Source organism: Lissotriton helveticus, chromosome 6 (genome assembly GCF_964261635.1).
Source record: "Lissotriton helveticus chromosome 6, aLisHel1.1, whole genome shotgun sequence".
In the NCBI taxonomy this organism is placed as follows: domain Eukaryota; kingdom Metazoa; phylum Chordata; class Amphibia; order Caudata; family Salamandridae; genus Lissotriton; species Lissotriton helveticus.
In genome coordinates, this window is record NC_136067.1 from 1379379562 (window position 1) to 1379401963 (window position 22402).

Below are 22402 nucleotides of genomic sequence, written 5' to 3' on the forward strand. Positions count from 1 at the left end.
GCATTTGCTGCTATTTTCTTAGTGCTAAATGCACCCTCGCAACCAAAAATGGATGTGAGGATGCATTTTGCTCTAAGAAATAGCGCTGCCAAATACCAAATTCACTGCGGTACCTTCCCTTCGGTGCCACTGTTACATACTCAGAGTACATACGCCTTAAATACTCCAAGTATGAAAGGGCACCAAGAGGTATGCACATCAGGGAAGTCAGGGGTTTTTAAACAGGGACAGAAGAGGGAGCTGTCCCTCTATGTTTAAAAATAACTGCAGATTAAAGTTTGACTGCTGATCATTAAACATAAAAGGTGACTACATTGAGGAGTTAGTGCTTGGATGGTTGTAGAGTAACTGAATCCATGGATATGTAGTTAGATGAAAGTACAGGCATATGAATGGATGAAGAGGCTAGTGCCGTGTGTGGGATAAGTAAGTCTGAGGTTGATTGTGGCAGTGTGCAGGGGCATGGGTAGGCTGCGATGAAGTGGGAACCCAATAGTATGGTGACATCTGGGTGGAGGAATCAGAGCTTAGTAGAAGTTGTGGTGGTAAAGAAGGAGAAGGCTGCACAACATCAGTGCATGATTGAACACTGGGCAAAGAAGGGGGCACCTTACCTGGTTGAGGTGATACTGAGGGGTTGGGTAGCTGGACATTTTCTACTGCTGGGCCATGTACCCCCAGACCAAATTTCTTTTCTGCGCCAGTTCTTCAGCTGCAGTGTAACTGAGGCTTTTTGCCTTGCTGCATGATTATCACTGACCAGGAATACCCTTCTTTGTCTTTCCCTTTATGTCTGGATAAATGGTGGCTCATTACTCATGTTACCTTCCCCTGAAATGTTTCTTCCGGCATACCAACAATGTAATTTGCATTTTTAACCTGTTCCCATTAAATAAATTAATTGGGCTACACATTATCCAAACTATTTTTTAAGCACTGTGCCAGATTTGCTAGAAGTAATCATCGATCATCTCACAAAGTGGTCACACTTAAACATAATGTCTTTCATTGTGGAGCGAGAGAGACTACGTGTGTGGATAGAGGAGATTGCCCTTGAACTGAATCTTGCCTAATGCTTTTTTTGGTATCTTCACAGCAGGAAACCCAGCCCTGCCACACTTCAAGTGGAATAGACCAGGGGCCAGATATATGACCTTTTATAGCGGTCGCAAACGTGGAATCGGGCCGTTTGTGACCGCAAAAAAGGGTGGTGGTATGTACAAACGCTATTTTGCGAGTCAGTGACTCACAAACTAGTGTTTGCAAGTTGCTATTAGGAAGGGGCATGCCAAGGGCATCCCTTCCTAAAAGCGAGTCGTAATCGTATGTACCATTGTTTACAATCTACTTCAAGTAGGTGGTAAGCCACTCCCAAAAGGGCTGAATTTGGAAATAAAAGTTGCTTTATCAAACAATCAAACACAGACATTGGGGTCTGCTGTCCCCAACAGTCCACCATCCCTGTGTTTGCGGGCCATTCCCAATGTTTCCCAAATTGCCACCTGCCTCTTGAATATCAATGAGGCACGTACCTTGCAACCCATTTGAAAATCGCAAATAGTGTCACAGACACTGTTGTACATTCCATTTTGGGAGTCGCAAAACGTCGCAATTTGCGATTCGCAAAACAGAATCGTCGTACATCTGGCCCCACAAGCCTTGTACCTTATGATAGTGAAAGTCAAAGAACAAGTGAGAGGTAATCAGTGGATAGGGAATTAGCTTGTTTTTAAAAATGTTTCCATGCCAGCTGTAATGGAATGGCCTAGATCAATATTTTTAAAAATATTTCACCACTGGACATTCTAAAACCCCATTATCCCTCATCCCATCTTTTTTCCATAAGGATAACTATAGAGTGATCAAAGAAGCCAGTTTTAGGCACCCAGATCAGATTCCAAATACTTGACCAACCTTATCCTACTATAGTTGCCACATTGATGTCATCTCCATCCCTCCTAGCCCACTCTGGGTGCTTTATCTTTATGCCATGATTGCAAATGGTCAGGAATCACCTCTTTTGTGACTTTTCATTTTAACTCTCGCATCTTCTTTATGGTTCTCTGCACAGAAGGAAACAGTGTCTGAGTTTTCCTTACAAATAGAAAAGACATATTTTGCTCAACCACTCCCCAGACACTTCAAAAACGCCATTTTCAGGCTTTATTCGATAGATGGGCATTCTAAAGCTTTCCTGCCATGCATTAAAGCATCAGCCCTATGCACATAAATCAGCTTTACAAAATTGAATTCGTTTTCTACGTAATTATTCTTTCCTCTCTGATATTTGCAAAAATGTGTTTTGGTCCTGATATATCTGTAGGTCGTTATTTTGAAAGTCAATTACATGACAATAGGAGAAGTACAGGCAGGTAAAAATAAAGGGCTCTGTTGTGGCTGTTGGGAGTTATCTTGCCTGATACTCTTTTCGGAATCTTCACAGTTGCCAGACTTATGCACCTCAGATGGAAAACAAGAGAGCAGCATCGCATTGGTGTGTCGCCTTATAAATCACACTTCAGGAAGGCAGAGGGTAAGTGATCAGTGAACATGCCCATGTGTGAGTGTTTCCTTTTTCCCCACCCAGTGCATGTTGTTAGAATTCTCTATCAATGAGTTGTCTTTGAATCTTCTGCAATCTTGAATATCCTCCCCCCAAATTATCAAATCTCTAAACTATTACTTTCTCATTCTGAAAATACCATAAAGCTCTAAGGTGATAATCTACTTTTCATGCAGCGCAGTGCGACAAGCAAAGTTACTGTGGTGTGTTGTGTGGAATGGAGAGAGCTGGACAGTGTCACATCTACAAAGATAGTGCACTGCTGCCATTTTCCCAAGTTCTTGTTCTCTTTAAGGTTGCCTAGCAACATGCAGAAACTTTTGTACTGGGAAGCTTTTGTACCGAAATGATAACCCTCCAGTACAAAATGCTTTGCTTTGACTTACTTTTAAACTTTGCCACTTTGTACATGTTCTTCATACACATGCAATGAGCGAACAGTTTGGAGAAAACATTATTTCTCCTACTTTGTGCCTTTCTCATGGAGGCGTATTTTTTTAGTGTAAACCACTGTCTACCTCTGTTAGTAGATGGGGCTCTGTGCAGGGCCGGACTGGGAACCAAAACCGGCCCGGCAAAGTGCTCGGCCGCCCCCCCCCCGGGGGGAGGTTAATGGTGAGACTAAGCTCTTTGCCGGAGGCCGGTTTTCGGCAGATGTATTTTTTACAGGGCCGATTTTGCAGCTCTGCTGCATAAACGGCCCCGTAGCAAAAACAGCCCCCAGGGGCTCAAAACCGGCCCCTACCCTTGCGGTGCACCGAGGGATTGCCCGGTGCCCGCAACGCCCAGTCCGGCCCTGGCTCTGTGTTAAATTCCTTGGGTAATTACATGGGAACGCCCATGTACCACCCATGGAACACCCCTTGACATAAAGTAATGCAAAGTAACACAAACAGCCACTTTGCATTATTCTTAGCCAACCTTCCTCACAAATAAACGTTTGCACTGGAAATTGAAAACGTTATCAAGACTTTGCACCGGTGCTCATCTCTTTTTGTGACTTTGCACCAACACAAAGCCTTAATAAATCTGACCCTACATTCTTATTTTATCCAACTCAGACCAATGTCGTCTCCATCCACCTAGCCCCAGATAACCACTTAATTCTGACACCATGATTCTTGACAAACTTTTATGTTTATTTGTTTAGTTAAGCACTCACTTCAAGTCAACTGTTTCTAGGCTTCCTTAAGACACATGTTGTATAGGGATGACTGTTATTGCATGACATTCTTATTGTTTTTAATTGCATTGATAAGTGGTTATGCAAGCAATAATTTGATCGAGGTTAGTTTTAAATCCTGATGGACAGGTTACTAGTAGTATTATGAGTGTGTGGACGGAGGACATTGAAAAATTGAAAGCCAGTGACTCTGAAGTGTTTTCTACAATTGGTTCCAGTAACCATTAAGAGGTTGATTGCTTTGAATCTTTGATGGTAAGCTGTTAGTGCATGATTTTATTCTGTAGCTATAAGGGTGTTGAACCTTAAAGGCAGTTGAAGGTTAGGCAAAATGAGACTATTTTATTGAGGTTTGATTGGTCTGTGCTTTTGGATGTGGAAACAAGTTTTAATGGTGAACTTTGAACAGCATGTTTCAGTTTTTCATAGTACTTTGGTTTGGCAGGGGGAGTGATGTACAGGAAATTGCTGTAGTCACATTTACTGATGTTCCTACATCCCGAGGTGGTATTTTTTGGGATGAGGGGCAAGATTTTTTTGAGGAGCTATATTTAGCAGAAAGTGGTATTGACCACTGCTTCTGTCAGTTGAGAATGGTGTTTGTGGCTATATAAAGACTATGAGCCTGACTTTGGTTTTCATGGAACAATGTCTCCAAAGAAGGTTGGGAATCAGAGTGCCAGTATTTTGTAAGGGAGATGTGGTGTCTCAGCACCAGGATTTCTGTTTTGGAGCCAAGGGAGTGTCAGGCTGCTCGGAGTCATCCACATCTCTATTGCTTTGAGGTCTTCTGTCACATTGTTGAGTTGCTTCCTGTGACCTGCAAGTAAATCTACATGTCATTATCTTAGGAGTGGTAGGTAAGGCTGTGTTTTTTAGGTCAGTATGATGGATGATGCAGTACTCTTCATGAGACCTCGCAGGGAGGGAGATTTCAAACAACTGGCGCAGAGTGGTCAATGATATGTGCAACAGACCGGTGATAGTGTAGGAAGATGAGACAGAGTGGTTGAAAAGCATCATCTTGCTTAGGAAGCCTTAGCTGAATCTCACAAGCTGATCCAGATATTCACTGGTGCAGTTTCTGTTCCATGTTTTAAGCAGAATCCAGATTTATTGTAATGCAAAAATGAATTCCTTATTCACTTTAAATAATGGGAAAGGTTGTCAGTTTTTGTCGTCATATTTTGTTGCAGAGGGTGTCGCATTAACGAGCCCCGGTTACTGAATGAGTCTTAATTTTCCTTGTTAGTGTGATTGTATATGAATTATGTAAGATAATATCGCTCTTGCATCAGAATGATCATTTCTGAAGGTGAATAATCAATGGAAAGAGTTGTAAACACTAAACATCGAAGGAAAAATTGCAATTGCTTCTGAGTGGGGCTTTCATTGCCTGTAAGGAAGAATACCATTCTAGCGTGGTTCATTAGTGCCTAGGGTGTTATAAGTTTCAGTGTGAGCATGCAATTGGTTGGTGACAGCTTGTCCAGCAATTGTATCTTCCATCCCTTTAATTTCCAACTACTGGCCTACGCACATGGCTGGGTCCAATCTGGGCGTGGTGTGGCAACCAAAATAACGATCGATTTAACACAGATCTTTGTGAACTGGGGGTGAATGTTTGCATTGTTCAGCATTCCGTCCATCATTTGTTCCTTTTGCCTACCCAGTTAAGCAGTCATAGGAATGCTTATGTGCTAGAAAATCAACTGGCATTGTACAGGTTTACTTCACTACGTACAGTCTAAAGTGGGTTCTGGAAACAACATGGCAACAGAGAGTCTACGGGAGCTTACGATTCTTCTGCAGCTTATGCAGAGCAAACCGAGGAGACTAGAAAAAAGAGAAAGTGATGTTTGGGGTGGGCAATATGCTTATTGACAGGGGCACAATACTTTAACTGAGTAGTTCCCTCATTCTCTTTTTTGTGTCTTTACAGCACTCACTGTGGCATGGCACATCAGGAATGTTTCAGAGGAGCAGCCCTATACTTTTAAACCAGATCTGTTACGTTTCTGAGAGAGAACGGGTAAGCAACAGGGAATATCAATGGAGAGGTGTGAGCCATTTAAGCAACAGGGCATATCAATGTAGGGTTGGGAGCCATTTAAGCAACAGGGAATATCAATGGAGCGGTGTGAGCCATTTAAGAAACAGGGAATATCAATGGACGGGTGTGAGCCATATGGTTGAGTATTTATTTGACCCCCACATGCATGGTTTGTTGTTGTCCTTCAAAATGGGTGTTCAATATCCATCCTCATCTTATACTGCCTGCCCCTCCCCCTACAGAACTGATGTGTCTAATCTCTAAACTAAAATGGCTCCATGACAATCCTGTTACCCCCATTGACATCTCCTCCATCCTTCCAAGCCCTGTGTATTTAGCTCATCTTTACGTCAGTTCTCGCCTTCCAGTGCCCACTTCTTCCCCATAATCCCACATGATAGACATATTTACTGACAGGTTATGTTGAGGTTTGTGTCCATATTACAGATGGATGGTGAAACGTTATTTTACATATTTATTGTTTATACATCATTTAAAAAGCACCAGAAAAAGTTCAACTAATCTTAATCCATAATTGACTTTTTCGAGAAAAAAAACTATTTTTACACTATCTTTGATACTCCTGTAATAAACTATGGAGAAAAATGGCTTTGTCTCAAACATACTGCGATAATTTCCATTTAAAAAGTTGTGAGAACATATGATCTCCACAAAGACAAAAATTGTGTGGAATCAGGTTTCACTAGTGCAAATTTCTGTGACATGGCACTGACAGCCAGATTCTTCAAAGGAAAATCGGCTCGCAAACTACCAGATTCTGCGAATCTGGCCCTTTGCGAGCGCTATTTTTGCATTTGGGATTCATCATCCCAAATGCAAAAATCGCAAATTATGAAATCGCTAAATTGCGATGAACTGCATTTAAGGAATCTCAATTTGAGATTCCTTAAATGCAATTCATGAACCATTTAAAATTTGCGAAATCGCAATCTGGGGCCGCTTTTTACCGCGAAGTCTGACTTAGTGCATTTTTTTAAGTTGTATGTTACACACACACATGTCCTTTGGACATGTGTGTGCGCAACACCAGTGTACATTAGCATTTCAGGGGTGCTACAGGGTGTCCTTTGGACACCCTGGCACCCTTGAAATCGCTTCCTTATTTGCGATTCGCTAAATGCTAATCGCAAATAAGGAATGACTCCCCATTCATTCCTATGGGCCTTTAGGCCCATAGGAATGAATAGGAAAGCCATTCCTTATTTGCGATTAGCAATTAGCAAATCGCAAATAAGGAGGCAGTAGAAATCGCGATTTCTACATGAATGCCGTTTTGCGAGTCTTTAATGGCGGTTCCTTAATAATCGCTATTAAGGACTCGCAAAACATTACAATGATGAATCTGGGGGTGAGTCTTTAGCCCTTTCCGAGATTAGAAAAGTAAGCTACTGAATCGTGAGATCGGGTATCTCCAACCATCCCAAACCTTTCTGGCCCTTATCACCCTGTAATTTCCTTATAACTACCAAGAATCTTTGTTTCAGGCTTGACTAGCTACTCCAGTACAGGGTTTAGTCTTTGACTTTTGGGAAGTGTATTCCTGATTTTATGTGGATAAACAAGAACTACAAAAATCAGAGTAGAAAGTCAAAACCCACACCATTGCAGTTAGTTATGCATGGATCTGGGAAACTTGTCAAAAAGCTCGGAAACCTGGGGAGCTCAGCTGTGCACGGTCTACACTGCAATAGCATAAACTTTGGTCCTGAGATATTGTGCAACTGAGCACTACATAACAATCATAAGAATTCAGGACAAATGTTAACACTTATCCTGTTTTTTACTTGTGCCAGAGGTATACTGAAAGCCACATTAGTTATAATACCTGTATGTATTGAAATGTAGATAATGTAATTGTTCAATCCAGTTTATGAATCACTATTGCTGTTTGGTCATGATTAGCTTATGTTTAGGGTTCATGTTACCTATAAATGTAAAACTGTTTTCCATTTTTCTTTAACTCCCAACTGAAATGTATATTTATACTTGTGTATCTCTTTCTTTTCCAGGCAACACAGCCTTTTCTCCCAAAAATAGTCAACTTCTTGAAAAAGCATGCTACACAGATAACTAACACTATTGCTAATATTCTTTTTGGATAATAAAAATAAGACTGCCAAGTGCATATTATAAAATAAGAAAGAATGTCAAGGACCTTATTGAAAAATAAAATAGTTTGTTGCTGTCTACATGTGATTTGTGCAGCAGATTCAAATTTGGTGTTTGACTTCATCTTGTGTAATGTTGCCCACCCTAGCTGTGCTCTGTACAAACACTTACTGACAAAGTATTTGAATAACAGAGGAAGTTGATGAAAATTGTTTATGCTTTTGAAGAACACTTTTGGTTAAATTATTGTGCCTGATAGTTGCCAGATCCAGTAAGTGGAATGACAGCCAAAAGGCTGGACTAAGGGCTAGATATAGGTAATTGAAATTTACTGACTCTAAAATACCAAATTTTACAGAATCGGTATTTTAGAATCTGTAAATGCAATGTATGTAAAAATTCGGTATTTTTTACCGATTCGGTAAAATTCGGAATCTGCCATTCGGAATTTACCGAATCAGTAATTACCGAATCGGTATTTACCGAATCGGTATTTCTCATTCATTCCTATGGGCAATTTGGCCCATAGGAATGAATGGGAAATACCGATTCGGTAAATACCGAATCGGAAAGCAAATAAAAACTAAACTGAATCAGGCAGCCAATCAGGTGCTACCACCCTCCCCCTCCCTTCCAGGAAGTGGCTACACAGGCAGCTGCAAGTAATTAGAAGCTTCTGGAGAGGCAGTTGGAGCTGAGCTGAGTTCCTGAGCCACAGAAAAAGTTTTGCACTTTTAAACTGTGAAAATGGCAAGCAGCAGTGAAAAGGAACAGCCAGAGAGGAAGAGGAAAATACAATTTAGCACCATGGAGCTGCAGGACCTTGTGGAGGAGGTGGTGAAGGAACACGAGAAATTGTTTGCCAAGCTGTCCCTGACTGTGGCTGTGGGTGAATGCTGTAGGAGTCGAATGGTTCCAGCTCAATAGCATCAAGTACAACTCGGATAAATCCGAGGTGCTCTTCTTTGGCTGCCCCTCCGACCCTCGGTGGCAGTCTTGGTGGCCCTAGGCCATGTTTCCTCCCTCCGCCGCTTCCGATATGGCCAAGAATCTGGGAGTGAAGATAGACAATGGCCTTACCTTGAAGCCCCAGATTCTTGGTCTAGTTGGGAAATGCTTCGGCCTTCTTAAAATGTTAAGGACATTTCTTCCCTTGCTCTCTCTGGCCCACAGAAAGATCACTGTGCAGGCACTAATAGGCTCTCACTTGGACTATGCCAACGTGCTCTATCTCGGACTTCCGGAGTATTTTCTATCACGTTTGCAAATAGTCCAAAATTCTGCCGCGCGAGCCATTTTTGGCCTTCACCTGAGAGCCAGTGCTAAAGACCTTTTGAAAACCTTGCACTGGCTTCCAATTCGAAAACTAATTGTTTTTAAGACGCTCACTCTGGCCTTCAAGGCCCTCCAAGGCACTGGCGTCAAATATATCAGGAAACGGTTGGTTTTTTACCAGCCATCTAGATCGCTTAGGTCATCCTCGCTGGCCTTGGCTTCTGTTCCGGATATTAGACGAGCCTGCATAGGAGGCCGTTCTTTTAGACGCTTGGCACCTCAGTTGTGGAACGCTTTGCCGGTTCCTCTGAGAAAGACTGTCAACCTGTTAGCTTTAAGAAAAGATCTTCAGTAGTATCTGGCATTTTTCTCCTGTCCCTGTTCCGCTTCGGGTTCTAAGCGCCGGGACACTCCTCGAAGTAGCTGAGCGCTATATAAAACTCATTATAACATCATTATAACATCAGGAGTGACTCCAAGGGACATAGATGACCTGAAAAAGAGGTGGTATGACCTCAGGAGTCTGACCAAGAAAAAAAAATTGGGGCTCCACAAACAGGCAAACAAAACTGGAGGAGGGAAGAACCGTGCACCCCCCCTGACTGACCTGGAAGACTGGAAGAGCTGGTGGGTTCCACCATTGAACCAGAGAGCGTCTGTGGACTGGGAGATGCAGACAGCTCAGCCAGAGATGCCACCAGACAAGGTAAGACGCATGAACAGCAATCACCCCCACCCCATCAGCCTTCCCTTTTCCCTATGTGGCAATTTTAACCCCAGTCCAGTAGAGGTAGCCCGATACAGGAGCAATGCATCATGGGACATGTAGTCAGTAAATGAAAGACCATGTCATACAGCACAGCAAGCAACAAGTTAGGCAAATCATTTCAAGCGCAGGCAACATGTACAGTGTTTAAGTGAGAATTATTTAATTGTAGTGGCATGTTAGGCAGTATCACCAAGCTAATGTACGCTTATATGTCCACAGGCGAGATATCTCGCAGGAGTACCAGGGAGACGGAAGGCACGGCACCAGAGAGGGATGACAGCCAGGAGCCAGGCCCAAGTGCAGAGAATGTCACAGAGGACACATGTGCACCAACTACACAGCCACCATCCCAAGACCCAGAAATGTCTCCATATCTGCAGGCGTCCCCAGAACATTCAGGATCCCCTCTGCTACTGTCCTCACCTGAACTGCCTGCATCACTGCCTCTAACAAAACCTGTATCACAAAAGAGCAGGAGGCATGTAGTTGCCCCACTAGTCCAAATGGAGACCTCAGCAGGTGACGTGGAGGGGGATGACACACAAACCTTGGCTGGGGAAGGTACCCCTGCCACACAGCAGTCCAGTGCAGAGGTGCACAGGTACCAGACGCTGCAGGCACAGAGAAAGCATTGTAGCAGCACATGTGGAGGGTCCCAGTGTCTTCCGTGGGCTTGAGGGTAGCATGGTGAAAATCCAAAGGATGCAGGGGAAGGCCATCCAGTCTGTGCAACGCCAGATGAGTAACCTAAACACAAATATGGAAGATATAGGGAAGGGCACCAGAGAACTGGTTGATGCGAACAAGGAGATGGCTGCAGGGATGCGGGACATGACACAATCGGTGCAGCTTCTGTGCAGCAAACCAGGACCAGGACATGTTAGCAAGGAGAGACAGAGTGCGCAGCAGCAAAGTAAAGCAATAAACCGCCTGGCCACAGCCACTTCCCTGCTATGCAGACGATGCATTAACATGCAAGAGGGACTCACACACAACAGCAATGAGGTGTCTAGGGGCATTGCTAGGATGACCAATGCTGTAGAGGTGCTGATAAATGCATAGACAGCACAAACTGCTGCTCTGGATGTACCAGAAAGTGAGGAAAGCACCAGTAGGAGAAGCATGACAAGCCCCCTTGTTGTGGAAACACGTAGGAGCAGCAGGCGCCATGGTGAGCCAACAGCCCAAACGCACAGTGAAGAGAGCCAGCCACTTACATCTGGCACTGGTAGGCGTGGGCGGAAATGACTTGTTCAGTAAATGGGGAAGTGACCCAGGACTACCATTATTAAATGGATGACATTTGTGTTGCACATTTGTGCTTTTGAATACCTGCGTTGTGCCATATATTAAACTACGTTGGGTGCAAACTCCACCTGTCTGTGTCCCTTTACTTACTTACAAGTAGTTGCGTGTGATCTCTGCCCGTCTGTGTCTGCCATCTGTTGGTGTCGCAACTCCTGCTGTGTTGGGTTCAGGCAGTGCATGTTCATCTTCATGGTCCTCATAGTCACAATCGGTGCAGCTTCTGTGCAGCAAACCAGGACCAGGACATGTTAGCAAGGAGAGACAGAGTGCGCAGCAGCAAAGTAAAGCAATAAACCGCCTGGCCACAGCCACTTCCCTGCTATGCAGACGATGCATTAACATGCAAGAGGGACTCACACACAACAGCAATGAGGTGTCTAGGGGCATTGCTAGGATGACCAATGCTGTAGAGGTGCTGATAAATGCACAGACAGCACAAACTGCTGCTCTGGATGTACCAGAAAGTGAGGAAAGCACCAGTAGGAGAAGCATGACAAGCCCCCTTGTTGTGGAAACACGTAGGAGCAGCAGGCACCATGGTGAGCCAACAGCCCAAACGCACAGTGAAGAGAGCCAGCCACTTACATCTGGCACTGGTAGGCGTGGGCGGAAATGACTTGTTCAGTAAATGGGGAAGTGACCCAGGACTACCATTATTAAATGGATGACATTTGTGTTGCACATTTGTGCTTTTGAATACCTGCGTTGTGCCAAATATTAAACTACGTTGGGTGCAAACTCCACCTGTCTGTGTCCCTTTACTTACTTACAAGTAGTTGCGTGTGATCTCTGCCCGTCTGTGTCTGCCATCTGTTGGTGTCGCAACTCCTGCTGTGTTGGGTTCAGGCAGTGCATGTTCATCTTCATGGTCCTCATAGTCGCTCAAATCCACCTCAGTGCCCTTCTTAGTGGCAAGGTTGTGCAACATTGCACAAGTTGCAATCATCTTACAGCAGGTGATTGGTGTATACTGGCGTGCCCCTCCACTTTTGTGTAGGCAGCGGAATCTGCTTTTTAACAGCCCAAAGGTGCGCTTCACAATGTTCCTAGCAGATTTGTGTGCCTTGTTGTATTGCCTCTGGCTGGGGGTTGAAGGGTTGAGGTAGGGTGTCAGGATGAAAGAGCGGACGGCATATGCACTATCCCCTATTTGAAAATGAGGAATACATTACTCACATGCACACATACACATATATCTGCAATATCTATCAAGGGAGTGTCACACAGTGTTTTACCTAGCAGGTATCCTTCTCCAAATTCCCCCGGTGTCAGGGGTGTGTAGATCCCACTGTTCTGAAAGATGTAGTAGTCGGGGGTACTTCCTGGGAACTTGGCCACTATGTCCGTGATAATGTAGTTTGCATCACAGATTACCTGTAAATTGATTGTGTGGGTTGACTTCCTGTTCCTGTAAATGTACTCAGTGGCTGCAGGTGGGCAGATTGGGTTGTAGGTGCCATCAATACAGCCGATGACATGTGGGAAATTTGCAATTTGATAAAAGTCAGTCTTGGTCTTGAGCAGTTCTGCCTGAGCTTCAGGGAAGCTAATGTAATGATGCATTCTCTGCATCATGGCCTCTAGGAACTTCCTGAAGAAACGGGACAGGCAGCTCTGTGACACCCCACCTATCGCAGCAATCACACTACGGTAGCTCCCAGAGGCAAGCAGCTGTATGCTACACAGCACCTGCACATGGGGTGGGATGGCGTGCGCCCTTGGGGTTGGGTGCTCCAAAAGTGGGTAGAGGTCCCTGATCAAGTCCAGGATGGTTTGGGGGTGTAGCCTGTACCTTTGCAGGATCTCTGCCTCAGTTAGTTGAAATAGCGTGATCCTCTGCCTGTACACTTGCTCCTCCCTTCTCCAGACCCTCTCTCCTGCTGCCTGTTGCCATAGCCGCCTCGCTATCACATAGAATCCCGCCATTCTGGTCACACTGTTGCATTTTGAGCCCTTTTTTATAGCCTGCACTGGTTACCACCTGCTTTCAATCCATGGTAAATACCGACTCTTAAATACCGAATTTCGTGCAAATTCTGTATTTTAGAGGTTACCTACATCTCAAAAGTCATTTTTTTCTATTTCTTATTTACCGAATCGGTAAATTTACAGATTCGGTAAATTCACCGAATGGGTAAATTTACCGATTCGGTAAATTTACCGAATCTGTAGTTTTTTGGGCCCCTACATCTCAATATCCGAATACCAGTCGGTAACGGCCGTAATTCGGTATTTTCAGCCGTTACCGACCGGTATTTGGCTACCTGCATCTGGCCCATAGTTCCTTCTAAAATGACATATATAGAGTACAAACTGTGCTAGTACAACAGAAGGTGGCTATCATTTGTTTGTGTGGCTATGTGCAGTGTACGGCTACTTCAAGTGTAGTACTCTTGCCTGAACCATGCTAACGAAATACCTCCACCAGGTGTTTTATGTATTTCAGGCATGTCAGACTTTTTTGTGGGGCCTGATTAACGCGTTCCATGCGTCGGAAAGGCCCCCGGCTGTCACGCTGGGTGTGTGCGTCGGACGGCTGGGGGGCGTCCAATTACTGCACACGTACAATACTCCTGCACAGCGGGGAAATTTGCACCGCAGCGAACGGGTTAAGCAAAATGAAGAGAAGCCCTTAGGACTAAGTTTAACATTTACATTTTTTTTACAAATCTGTACTACATAGATAGAACAAACCCCTGGATTGAAAGTACATTGGGAGACATTATTGATATTTCCACTCACAACATCCACCACGCCTACACAAACATGATAAATATTTTTTATTTTTTTAAAAACATAGATAGAACTAACTCAGCACAGCCAGCATCTGGCACCATTTAGTTGTATTAGCCGCATTTGCTGCCTCGTAATTAATAAACACAGCTAATACATCTCGTTTTTTTAAAGGTAATAATTCAGCAACTGGCTTTGCAACTGCTGGCTTGTAAAGAATAGTTTCAAAAATTAAAAGAAATGTTATGTTATGTTATGTTATGTTATGTTATGTTATGTTATGTTATGTTATGTTACGTTATGTTATGTTATGTTATGTTTTGTTATGTTATGTTATGGATATTTGTAGAGCACATGGCTACCTGAAGGTGTCCCAGCACTAGCCGAGAGAGTGGCAGGTCACAGCAGCTTAGTAGGAGGGGTTTTGAAAAAAACAAGTTTTCTGAAGTTTACGGAAGGGAAGGAGATTTGTTTCAGATCGTAGGTAGGGAGAAAGCGTGTTCCAGAGCTTGGCGGATGTAAAGCAGAAGGAATGATCACTACTTCTCATCCTGTTGATTTTTGGGACTGCAGCTATTTAGGGACTGGATGAACGAAGGAGTCTATTAAGGTGGTAAGGGAGATGATGGCTTGGAGGATGGGGGGGCCTTTCTTCCAGAAAGATTTGTGGGCGATACATAAAGACTTGAATTTTATTCTGTCCGCAACCGGGAGCCAGTGCAGGGTTTTCAGAGCAGGCCTTGAGGTTTGGCTGTTGGGTGTCATAAAAAGCATCAATGCTGCACAATTCTGGATGACTTGCAGTTTATTTGTGGTAGCCCTAGGAGCTCCTAAATACAGAGCATTTCCATAGTTGAGGCGAGAGAGGATTAAAGCCTGGACCATGAGTCTTCTTGCTGAAAAGTGAGGAGCGGAAGGACTTTACGGAGCATCCGCAGGTTGCCAAAGCAGGATGCTGCCAGTTTAGTTGCCTGATGATCAAAAGTGAGTGACTGATCTAGCCACATGCCTAGACTTCTGATCTGATTTTTGGGTGTGGGTAGAGGGCTGGGAGAGCTTGGCCAAGCTAGGCCGATGCCAGAGATGGGTGAGTTGCCCAGCATCAAAAGCTCTGTTTTATCTCCATTTAGTTAAAGGAAGGAGAGTGCCATCCATTTGGCGACTCTCTCCAGGCAGGGGCTTAGACTAGACAAGGTGGGTCCTAGATAGTTTAGGGCCACCACTAACTGGGTGTCAATGTCTATCCCGAAGGGGAGGACAATCTGTGCCAGTGGGCTCATGTAGACCTTAACCAACATTGGGGGATGAGCCCTGAGGGACGCCGCAGCCAAGTGGGTTTTGATCTGACAAGTTATCCCCTTCAAATACTTGAAAGCTCCTGTCCTTGAGGAAGGACTGTAGCCAGGTGATGGCACTACCTGATAGACCAACATTCTTCAATCTGTGGATCCAGATGTCGTAGTTAACAGTGTTGAAGGCGGCACTGAGGTCCAAGAGGATGATGGCCATCGATCCTCCTTTGCTAGGATCATTTTGGCCTTTTCAACCACTGGGAGTAATGCGGTTTCTGATAGATACATCTGCCGTGTGGATGCCTCACCTTGTGAATACCCCCTGCGTCAGCAACATTCGGAAATTCTTTTTTCGTAGCCTCGCGCCGACGTGGACTCCTGACGTCATAGAGACACGACCTCGCTCGCGACTCCGCTGACGTCACCGACGCCTATAATAGGCCCACGCCGGCGTGATGACATCAGTTCCCTTTTTTCCGCATCGTCGACGCTAACGGTTATCGTGAATCTCTGTAGCCAACGGATACTTTGTTGTCTATATTGTTAACATTTTCTGCGTCTCTGTATCCTGTCTCTTCGACAATGTCTTCGAAAAAGACCGGCTTCAAGCCATGTAGAGAATGCGGCAAAATGATGTCCATTACCGACCCACACAGCGACTGCATCTGGTGCTTGAGCTTGGACCATGATGTGGAGGACTGCTCTTCGTGTAAGAAGATGAACCCGAAGGCCCTGAGGGAGAGAGAGGCGAAGCTCCTGGTGGCTAAGATGAAAGCTGGAAAGGAGAAATCGTCGAAGTCTCGTTCTCGAAGGGCGAGGTCGAAGTCTAGATCGAGGTCGAGGTCTGGATCTCGAGGAAGGTCGTCTTCGAAGTCGGCTTCGGATCATGTTTCAAAAAAGAGGAAACATAAGAAGAGGAGACATGAGTCCCGACGTCGTTCTGGTAAGGAGTCGGGATCGAGGTCGAGGTCACCGAAGGTACGTTCGAAGGTGGTGACCATTGAGGTTTCGGATCCAGAACCTGAAGGTGAGGCCTCCCCTTCTGAGTCACGGGCGCCATCTCCGGCTCCGTCTCCGACTCCGAATCCGGGTCCGAGTCCATCTCCGGCGCCGTCCCCGGTCCGAGATGAGGAGGAGCCTCGTGAGGATGAGGGTTCCGCGCCCTTAGGTGAGCCGAATCCGAACGCTCCTCAGGACAGGCCTGAAGGTTTTCATCCACCATTTCCTGCCCCAGGCCAGGACCCTTCTGCGTTTCTCAACGCGATGTACGGAGTCTTTTCGAGGGCGTGGTACCCCTCTGGTGCACCTTCGGGTCCCATGGGTCCTTTGGCTTTTAGCTTAGGAGTCCCTCACTCCTACCCTCCGGCTCCGTTTATGCCTTACATGCCGGCTCCGACGCCGCCGTGGCATTTTCCGGCTCCACCGAAGCCGTCGACGCCGGTTCCGGCTTCGCCTGCTCCGAGTCGGCCTCGAACACATCCCTCTGAGCCTGCGGATTCGATCCCGACGTCGATTCCGAATCCGTCGGAGCCGGTGGTGGATCCGATGGCAAAACGAGTCAAGATGAGATCCAGAAGAGAGGCTCAACGCCTTCTGGAGGAAAGGAGGTTTTTGGATTCACAATCTGACGTTGAAGAGGGTGAATTGGATGAAGATGCTTTTGAGGATTTGGCAGAAGCAGGAAGCCTGGATTTCTCTCCAGAGTGGGAGTTACCATCAGGTTCTAGCACTCCTTCTAAGGACGTTCAACCCTATCATTTGATTATGAGGAAGGCTGCCAGTCTCCTTAAGTTGACTTTGCCTACAGCAGAATTCAAATCTAATATTCTGACTGAAGTACTTCATTCTCCGAGTTCAGTGGTGGAACCTCTTCTTCCTTTCAATGATGCTCTGACAGAGCCCATTCTAGAGGTGTGGAAAAAACCTTTGTCGGCTCCAGCTGTCTCTAAAAGTGTAGCCAGAAGATACAGGGTTGCCCCTGAGGATCCTGCCTTTTTAACCTCTCATCCTTCACCGGAGAGTTTGGTCATTCAGGCTGCATGCTCCAAAAAGAACGTTAGTGCTTTCCCTCAGGTTCCTTTTGAGAAGGAGGCAAAGAAGCAGGATCAGGTGGCAAAGAAGTCCTTCTCCTCTGCCAGTATGGCATTGAAGTCATCAAATGCCACTTGCTTGATGGGGAGATATTTACACGCTCTGATGGACTCTTTGCGTGTTCTTGTTCCAAAAATTCCTGATGACAGCAGGAAGGATTTTGAGGAAGTCATCTCTGACGCTCAGGCAGCGGCTCGCCAGGTCATTCAGAGCGGTTTGGATACTGTAGACTCTGTGGCGCGCATTATGGGCACTGGTGTCGCTACTAGGAGGTCTGCCTGGTTGAAATCTTCTGACTTTTCGGCTGATGTTCAGGCGACATTATTAGATCTTCCTTTCGATGGTTCAGGCCTTTTTGGGAAGAAGGCTGATGCGGCCCTTGAGAGGTTTAAAGATTGCAGGGCGACTGCTAAATCCTTGGGTCTTCAAGTGAGAGGCTCTTCAACTGGCAGAAGATTCAGGGGTTTTGGCCGCCCTGCCTTTCGGAATTTCCGGCAAGGCCAGCAGCAGCAGCAGCAACAACAGCAGCGGCAAAACTCCTTGTACAGGTCATACAGGGGAAAGCAAAGAGTGCGTCCTCGTGGACGTCAGGTCTCTTCCTCCTCCACTTCCTCCAACCCCCCTGCCCCTGAGAAGCAGCCCTAGATCCGACATTCAGGATCATGTGGGTCCGGTTGGGGGCCGGCTTACCCATTTTCTACAGGATTGGGAATCGGTTACGTCAGATCTTTGGGTTCTCAATCTTGTAGAAAATGGGTATGCCCTTCCCTTTCGGGAATTCCCTCCCAATTTCCCTCCTTGCCAAGGGTATTGCTCCGAGGAGCATCTGTCTCTTCTGCAAGAGGAAGTTTTGACTCTGATAAGAAAAGGTGCGATAGAGGTGGTCCCAGAGCAGGAAAGGGGTCAGGGATGCTACTCCCGGTATTTCCTGATTCCGAAGAAGGATGGCAGGCTTCGTCCAATCCTGGATCTCAGGATCTTGAATCTCTATCTGAAACAGGAGAAATTCAAGATGCTCACCCTTGCTCAGGTTCTTCAAGCGCTGCAAGAAGAAGACTGGATGGTGTCACTCGACTTGCAGGATGCTTACTTCCACATCCCAATCCTGAAGTCGCACAGGAGGTATCTCCGTTTTACGGTGGGATCGCAGCACTACCAGTTTGCGGTCCTTCCGTTTGGACTTACTACTGCGCCTCGAGTCTTCACCAAGGTGATGGCAGTGGTGGCTGCGCATCTCAGAAGGTCAGGGATTCCTGTATTCCCTTATTTAGATGACTGGCTGATCAAAGCGGAGTCGTCAGAGAGAGTGCTCCATCATTTGCGGGAGACAACCCAGTTGTTGTACAGGTTGGGTTTTTCAATAAATGTACCCAAGTCTCACCTGGTGCCCTCCCAGCGCAACCTGTTCATAGGTGCGGTACTGGACACAACCGTATGTCGTGCATTCCCTCCCCCTCAAAGGATTCGCGACATACGGGAGATGATTCCTTTGTTTTACAATGGAGCGGTCGTTCCAGTCCTGAAGGTCCTTCGCCTGCTCGGTCTGATGGCTTCATGCATTCTGTTGGTCAACCATGCACGCTGGCACATGAGGGCGCTCCAGTGGTGCCTCCGCAAGCAGTGGTATCAACACAGCGGAGATCTCAGGGAGTCAGTGAGGATCTCCAGAGAAGCTGCAACGGATCTATCTTGGTGGGGCGTGGAAGGCAATCTGTCCCAAGGAAAGCCTTTTCAACTTCCCCCATCGGTGGCCACGGTGATAACGGATGCATCCACTCTCGGGTGGGGTGCTCATCTGGGGGATCTGGAGGTCAAGGGCCTTTGGTCTCCAGAGGAAAGGTTGCTTCACATCAACCTTCTAGAATTGCGGGTGATACGTTTGGCGCTCAAGGCCTTCCTCCCTTCCCTTCGCGGTCAGTCTGTTCAAGTCCTGACGGACAACACGACCGCGATGTGGTACGTCAACAAGCAGGGAGGGGTAGGGTCGCAGTGTCTCTGCAGAGAGGCTCTGCGTCTCTGGTCCTGGGTTCAGGACCATCAGATTTGTCTGATGGCAAATCATCTGGCCGGGGTTCTGAACGTTCGTGCAGACAGTCTCAGTCGGCAGTTCTCTGCCGACCACGAGTGGAGGCTTCACCCGGAGGTGGTTCACAACATCTTTCGGATGTGGGGGACTCCTCGGGTGGACCTGTTCGCCACTCACGAGAATGCGCACTGCCTGTCGTTCTGCAGTCTCCAGTATCCGATGCAAGGAGCCTTGGGGGACGCGTTTCAGTTGAGTTGGAGAGGTCAACTCCTTTACGCGTTTCCCCCCATACCCTTGATTCCTCGGGTTCTGAGGAAGATTCGCCAAGACCGGGCCCAAGTCATATTGGTCGCCCCGGATTGGCCAAGAAGGGTGTGGTATACAGATCTACTCCACCTCTCCTCTCACCCGCCGCTCCGTCTCCCTCTCAGGGCAGACCTCCTCTCTCTGATGGAGGGGCAGGTTCTACACCCCCACCTCCAGACATTGCACCTTCATGCCTGGAGATTGAACGGGGCAACCTGAATTCCTTTTCCCTCCCGCCTGACGTTGTGGATTTCATCTTGTCAGCCAGGCGTGACTCCACTAAGTCCATCTATTCTTATAGATGGTCGAAATTTGTCACGTGGTGTGGGGAAAGGTCTGTTGATCCTTTGAAGGCCCATTTGTCTAATGTTCTCCAATTTGCCCTTTCTTTGGCGCGGCAGGGTCTGGCGGTTGCCACGGTAAAGGGTTACCTGTCGGCGCTGTCGGCTTTTCTCTGCTTGCCTGACCAGCCTTCTCTTTTTAAGTCTCCTGTGGTCTTAAGGTTTTTGAAGGGTCTTACTAATATGTTCCCTCCTTCACCTTTCATTGTGCCTCAGTGGGATTTGAATCTTGTATTGACCTTTTTGATGGGTGCTCCCTTTGAGCCTCTCCACAAATGTCCCATGAGGCTTCTTACCCTTAAGACAGTCTTCCTGGTTGCAATAACCTCGGCAAGGAGGGTTAGTGAGCTTCAAGCTCTTAGTTCCAAGCCCCCATTCCTGACCATTCATGCTGATAGAATGGTTCTTAGGACCAGGGCTGCTTTTCTGCCTAAGGTGGTAACTCCCTTCCATCTAGGACAGTCCATTACCCTTCCTACCTTCTATCCTCCCCCTCACCCTTCCAAGGAGGAAGAGAGACTGCACCGTCTGGACCCTAAGAGGGCGGTGTCCTTTTACTTGGACAGATCCAAGGACTTTCGTTTGGAAGACCAGCTCTTCGTTGGATTTGCTGGCTGCAAGAAAGGAAGAGCGGTCCATAAAAGAACTTTATCGAGATGGATCGTCCTCTGCATAAAGATCTGCTACTCTTTGGCCGGTAAGGAACCACCAGAGGGTATAAGGGCTCATTCAACTAGAGCTAAGTCTTCAACCTCAGCATTGGCTAGAGGTGTGCCTGTTGAGGATATTTGTAGGGCGGCAACTTGGTCTTCCCTCCACACTTTCGCGAAGCATTACTGCTTGGATTCCGAAGTGAGGAGGGACGGCCACTTTGCTCGCTCTGTCCTTCAGGATTTCCTGGTTTAGAAGAGTGGACACCCTCCTCCGGGAGTGGGGACTGCTGTGGGACTCTATTCACAAGGTGAGGAATCCACACGGCAGATGTATCTATCAGAAGAACAAGTTACTTACCTTCGGTAACGCTTTTTCTGGTAGATACTATATCTGCCTGTGGATTCCTCACTGACCCACCCGCCTCCCCGTTGTCCACTCTTCTATGCCAGAGTTACTGTAATGTAATATATATATATTTTGTTGTCAAGGAAATGTTTCAGTTGCTTTCCTGCTTTTGCTTAACACTGTGTGTTTTGCCTTGAGTACTGTGTACTGTGTATACTTGTATATTTCTACTGTCATTGGTCCGTCCGTGTGCCTCGATGGCACGGAAAAAAGGGCGGAACTGATGTCATCACGCCGGCGTGGGCCTATTATAGGCGTCGGTGACGTCAGCGGAGTCGCGAGCGAGGTCGTGTCTCTATGACGTCAGGAGTCCACGTCGGCGCGAGGCTACGAAAAAAGAATTTCCGAATGTTGCTGACGCAGGGGGTATTCACAAGGTGAGGAATCCACAGGCAGATATAGTATCTACCAGAAAAAGCGTTACCGAAGGTAAGTAACTTGTTCTTCAGTCCCGTGTTGGGGGCAAAATCCAGTTAGAGACGGGTGGAGCATATTATTAGATTCAAGAAAGGCAGAGATAACTGAGTTAACGTGCTTATCTAGCATTTTGCTGATCCCGGGGAGAAAAGAAATAGGGCAATCATTTCCAAGTGTATCAGGGTCAAGACTGGGTTTCTTTAATAGTGCCCTAACCATGGCATGTTTCCAGGGTGGTGTACTAATCTAGTTGAAATGGGGGAGTTTATCAGCTTCAGCAACATTCAAACGATTGTATTCCCAGCTTTACTAAAGAATTGTGAGGTGCTGGGTCATTGGGAGAGCCAGATTTACTGAGGCACATGTATTTACTAGGGTGTCCATGTCTATCAGGCGAATTTCCCTGAGAGAGTGCTCACCGGATATGGAGTTCTCTGTAAGCTGATGATTGATGGATTGGCCGGGGGGGGGGAGAAGGAACTGTAGATATCCTTGATCTTATTAGAGAAGAACTCTGCAAGCTTGTCACAGCGTGCATTCGAGCTGTGTGGTGGAATATCCCTGACTGTTAGTTTTAGAAGGTGCTTGCAATCTTAAAAATGTCACATTTGAGGCGTTTGAGGTGGAGTTGATTCTTTCCTCATAGTATAGTGCTTGTGCCTCCTTCACTTTGGATTGGTAAATTTTAATAGAGTCCATGTAGATCTGTTTGCTTGTTGTTTCATAAATTCTTCTCCATTTCCTCTCGAGTTTTTTGCAGATTTGTTTATACTCATGCAGTGTAGAGGAGTACCATGGAGAGGGGTTGTTCCTGTTTTTTTGTAAGGATAGGTTTCTTAGGTATAACTAGGTCAAG

General features: G+C 46.3%; 1 protein-coding gene across 1 annotated transcript in view; it reads left to right on the top strand.

Moving 5' to 3' along the window:
• Window positions 1-8019, top strand: part of LOC144763500 (uncharacterized) — a 236880-nt gene extending 228861 nt beyond the window's left edge. Inside the window, exons 22-24 of the mRNA XM_078649146.1 lie at window positions 2444-2533; window positions 5689-5778; window positions 7830-8019. Of these exons, the coding sequence (XP_078505272.1) occupies window positions 2444-2533; window positions 5689-5778; window positions 7830-7922 (273 nt within the window). The 3' untranslated portion in view covers window positions 7923-8019. The remainder of the gene's footprint in view (window positions 1-2443; window positions 2534-5688; window positions 5779-7829) is intronic.
• Window positions 8020-22402: the final 14383 nt, after the last annotated feature.